The sequence below is a fragment of the Stegastes partitus genome, unplaced genomic scaffold (genome assembly GCF_000690725.1).
Source record: "Stegastes partitus isolate 25-593 unplaced genomic scaffold, Stegastes_partitus-1.0.2 Scaffold2349, whole genome shotgun sequence".
NCBI lineage: Eukaryota > Metazoa > Chordata > Actinopteri > Pomacentridae > Stegastes > Stegastes partitus.
This window is the reverse complement of record NW_007580080.1, coordinates 2,794-7,684: the sequence shown is the minus strand read 5'-3', so window position 1 is coordinate 7,684 and position 4,891 is coordinate 2,794. Positions and strand designations below refer to the sequence as shown.

General features: G+C 51.0%; 1 protein-coding gene across 1 annotated transcript in view; it reads left to right on the top strand.

The window, feature by feature from the left end:
- LOC103374759 (serine/threonine-protein kinase MARK1-like) overlaps positions 1–4,891 on the top strand; it is a 21,814-nt gene that overhangs the window by 15,463 nt on the left and 1,460 nt on the right. The window contains 8 exon segments of the mRNA XM_008304903.1: positions 1–78; positions 393–492; positions 1,116–1,228; positions 1,843–1,987; positions 2,852–2,999; positions 4,042–4,125; positions 4,204–4,359; positions 4,435–4,704. The exon segment at positions 1–78 is cut by the window's left edge and continues 25 nt beyond it. Of these exon segments, the coding sequence (XP_008303125.1) occupies positions 1–78; positions 393–492; positions 1,116–1,228; positions 1,843–1,987; positions 2,852–2,999; positions 4,042–4,125; positions 4,204–4,359; positions 4,435–4,704 (1,094 nt within the window).

The window sequence follows — 4,891 nt, the reverse complement described above, 5'->3', positions numbered from 1 at the left end:
TTCTACATGTCGACGGACTGTGAGAACCTGCTGAAGAAGCTGCTGGTCCTCAACCCGGGGAAACGAGGCAGCCTGCAGGTAGAACCAGGGCCACAGAGAGCAGAACCAGCAACCTGAAGTTTCCACACACACAGCTGGTCTCACCCAAAAAAAACACCAAATGTAGATGTTGACCAGGAGCTGTGCCGAACTCAACCTCCTCTGAAGCTGCTTCACATTAAACAGTAGCTCCAGCAGACAACAGAACCAGAACACATGTTGGTGAAGCAGCTTTAACAGGGAAAAGACACGTCGCTGTTTCTGCTGCCATCGCTCCTGATAGCTGCTGCCTTCATTTCCTGTCAGTACGTAAATGAAACACTTCCACTAGTTCCTGTTTGTCTGTTTTGCAGCAAATCATGAAGGACCGATGGATGAACGTGAGCTACGAACAGGAGGAGCTGAAACCGTACACCGAACCAGAACAGGACCTCAACGACCTCCAGCGCATCGGTCAGACACACACAGACCACACGTCCATGATTCATCTGGCAAAGCTGGAAAACTTGTTACAGTTTTTTGAATATTGAGTTTAAAAAAATAATAATAATGGGATCTATATATGTTTTGTATTTGGTTCATGTCGTATCGATGGAGACGTGTAAAAACAAACACGAGTGGAAGCTGATGTTTGGATCATCAGCTGAAAACACAGTTACTCTGGTTCTACAGCTGCTGCCTGATAAACGCTGCAGTTTGGCACATTTTTAGAGGCAACTTGCCTTTTAAACCCGAGGTTTCCAAGTTTTGGGGTTCACAGAGTTATTTCATAGGTCACATGGCTGCACATACTTCATACATGACTAGAAACAGCTCCAGTAGTTCATGGCAGTGTAGCTGCACACTCCAGACCAGCTCTGCTCGGTGCGGTGAGGCCACTGCTGGCTGTTTTATACGGCACTGTAATAAATGCATACAAGCTTTGTCATGCATGTTTGGGCTCCGTGGATCTGATCGACTGCGTCCTGCCGGTGCAGCTCCATTGGAAACACAGTGGTGACTCCTGCTGTAGACCATATGGCATGTCTCTGCACCACCCAAAGCTGAACGTACTGTGTTCTTTTTTAACTGATCAGAGCTGATGGGCACGATGGGCTTTCCTCAGGAGGAAGTAAGGAAAGCTCTGGACGGTCAGAAATACAACGAGGTGACTGCAACCTATCTGCTGCTGGGGAGGAAACCTGCTGAGGTTGGTTTTCTCTTGTTCTGCATCGTCTCCTGAATCAGACATTTCCTCTGTGGATGTCCATTACAGACACACCATCACAGCCACTCACAGCTGAAGTAAATGACACTGAGTGTCTGGTTACAGTGTTCTGCTGGGAACTCTTCGGTTCTGACAGTCACGTCACTTTAACAAGTACCACACACCTAAACATTGCCCCAGACACCCCACAATAGCAATGAAACTCAACAGCAGCCTTCCCCAACAGTCCAATGTGCCCCGCACCACGTAGACCATGGCTGAGACCGGAGGTGCTGCCTGCCCTCCGGTCCACCCAGATCCCAGTCTGACCACACATCCACCTGATGCACAGAAACTAATCTGATATGTGCAGGCCTCACCAGTAACCCACAGGTCCTGTGTCCATGACCCAGTGAGCTGTTTTAGGGCCACGAAGGGAACCTGCACAAGATGAGGCTGGTGGTTTTAATGTTGTGGCAGATTGGTGTAATTAGCTTTAAAACCATGACTGAAAGAAAAATCTGACTCTGAGGCTCCAGAACTGTCTGATTTCCCAAAATGTCACCTTCTGCACAGTCTGTAGATGAACCATCCTTTGTCGTCTCTCTGTCCATCAGTTTGAAGTCTCCACTGAGTTCTTCTCCAGCAGTAACCTGGTTCCACGCTCACGGCCTGTGAGTGACATCAACGGGTCCAGTCAGTCCCCGGCCCACTCTCGCGGTGCCACGGCCACTCAGAAGCAGCGAAGGTTCAGTGACCACGGTGAGTTCATGTCTTTGGTCCACTGTTCCTGGACTCTGCTATTCCTTAGATCTTTACCAGGCCGTGCAGGTTCCTCCTGGGCCTTCAGTGGCGTCCTGCCTGAACCAAACCACCTCTGAACACCGTCATTAGGACGCCACGGCTACAGAAACCATCAGTATGATGCAGAGAGGCAGCGTGACCGCAGACAGGGATCTCATGTAGAGAGAATGAATGGCATCAGAAATGCAAGAAACCAGTTAAACCATTCAACACGTCTCCATTAGAACCACATCCTCACATCAGGTTCTCACCACTGGTTCCCTTCCAGTTGTGGTTCTGACATCAGGTTTAATTCGCTGTTGGGCTGAGCACGTCCGCTCACTTAACTTAAAAACAAAAAAAAATGTAATCCTGTTATGGTAAAGTTTTATCTGGTGCAGGTCGCTACAGACAGGAACCGCTAGCTTTGGCTGAGCTCTCTGACCATCCAATCAGAGGACGTGGAAGTGCTGATGTCATCGGAGGCCAGCTAGCTGGTCCTGGGACCACCAACTCAAATCTGATTGGCTAAAGCAACAGTTTCATTACGATGCATTTTAAGCTACAGACGGCTGCACTTCTGACCCTGAAGGCCTCGGGGCAGATTTCTGTGACCCCGGCAACACATGACAGCTGAAATCTGATTGGATAACAGCTCTGATATAAACACGCTGCTGGAAGCCCCACAGAGACACTATGAATGAAGAGAACAGACTGTTGAGAATAAAATTTTACCACAACAAGTCAGTGATTCTGATGAGTTTGGGCCGGGCTGGTCCTGATGGCCCACCACTGCCCAAAGGTCTGGATCAGCGTTGAGGCTCGGTGTGTTTTGTGTCTCAGTGGCGCCGAGCATCCCTGCGCCCGTCTCCTACACCAAGCGCTGCCATGCCAACAGCGTAGAGGGCGACAGGAAGGAGGAGCCGGCCTCACCCATGGGAGCTCCGGACCGCAGGAAGTCAGCCACAGCCTCAGGGGTGAGAGGATTCAGGTTTTACTCGTTAAAGACCAAACTGCATATTGGACCTTTAGTGCCGTGTGTTCAATAAGACGGCCACCACACTATTTGCAGTGCATCTAAACTGAACCAGCTCTGAACTCCAGAGGACAGGCACACACGAGTGATTCTGCTGGATTCTGTTTATTCACACTGAACTGATATTAGCGCTAAGCTAGCTGGCAACTCGTACACAGGCCAAATGTGGTTGTGTTCAGCTCTAACTCAGAAACTGCACACCGCTTCTGCGTCATGAGGGGAATTATGAAGCAGGCGCCCAGGCCCAGGCCCAGGGCCCAGGCCCAGAGCCCAGGCCCAGAGCCCAGGCCCAGAGCCCAGGCCCAGAGCCCAGGCCCAGGCCCCAGGCCCAGAGCCCAGAGCCCAGGCCCAGGACTCATCCATTACTGGCACAAGTTGAATAATGTCAAACATGCGTGTCAGACTGATGATGCTGCCGTCCCATCCTGTGCTCCAGCATCACTCTGGTCCTCCAGCACCACCCTCAGGACACGTGTTTCTTACTTTTAGCTCAACTATTTGAAAGCTGTTTCATGACAGTTCTCATCACTCCCCAATCTTCACATGCCGCTGACATGTCTCCATTTTGACACCATAGTTTACTCCAGTGTCCTTCATGGAGATACACAGAACTTTATTAGAACTCCAGTGTGATGCTGCAGCTCGTCCCTCTGACCTGAACCCATATCACAGGGTCAATGACAACATAGCAAACAGCTGAGTCAGCGTAAGGCGCTTATACCAAGTCAGTGTTTAGATGAGAATAGGACATCTTTAGTCCACAACATTATGGAGGCAGTCTGTAAGATTTAATTAAACTCCATTTGATGTGTTTGAGGTCAGTTGTTTAAACTGACGTACCTATGTGTCCACAATAAGCCCTGGCTGAGCCCAACAGTTGTGTCCTCAGCGTTTGTCCAGATGGTGGCAGCACTGAGCCCTGTAGCGAGCAGCTCCAGGGCTTTGTGCTGTCAGTGTTGCTTCATGTTGGCTCAGTGGGTTAAACTGTGTTCCAGAGCATGACTCGGAGGAACACGTATGTTTATGAGCGGAGCAGCACTGAACGCTATTCGCCTGCTGTTCCCAATGGGAAGGACTGCAGGTGAGATGCATTCTGGGAGTTTACATTGATCACTTGCTGTTTTCTTCCAAACCAATAGTTAATCAGTCTGTGTTTCAGTCTACCTGAGGTACCTGCGGCCTCCCCCTCCCCATCGCCGCGGGCAACCGTCTCCTCCACACGTCCCCGTCATGTCAAGTCCATGTCAGCATCAGGACACCCCATGAAGTCCTGCCTGCCCCCCATCGACGACAACGCTGAGTATCAGAGGTGACCGTTTATCATGTCCAACGTTGGAGTCGACCTGTTGTTTTATGCTGTGTCATCAGCGTCCTCTCGTCCCTCCCACAGCTCCCCCCAGAAGCCTCCGTCATCACCTTCTGCCTTCAGCGTCGCTAGCAGCGGCAGCACCACCACACCGGACCGGACCCGCTTCCCCCGCGGCTCCTCCAGCCGCTCCACCTTCCACGGCGCTCAGCTCCGAGACCGACGTCCCGCCACATACAACGGCCCGCCGGCCTCGCCCAGCCTGTCGCAGCACACGGCTTCATCGCTGGCCACGCCTCAGCGGGGAACCTCCACCTCCCTCATCGGCAAGATCACCTCCAAACTTGTACGCAGGTCAGTAACAGCTCAAGCTTATAGTTTCGCTTGTTTTCAACCACCAAGTCTTGTGTCTTTGGACTTCAGCATCAGTGACTTAAAGTTCAAACAGTTTCTGACGTCATGTTGCTCTGTGCACCAATCAGCACTCAGCAACACTTTATTCAGAATCTAGTGACAGTAGGTGGGTCGCTTAATCGCTGTC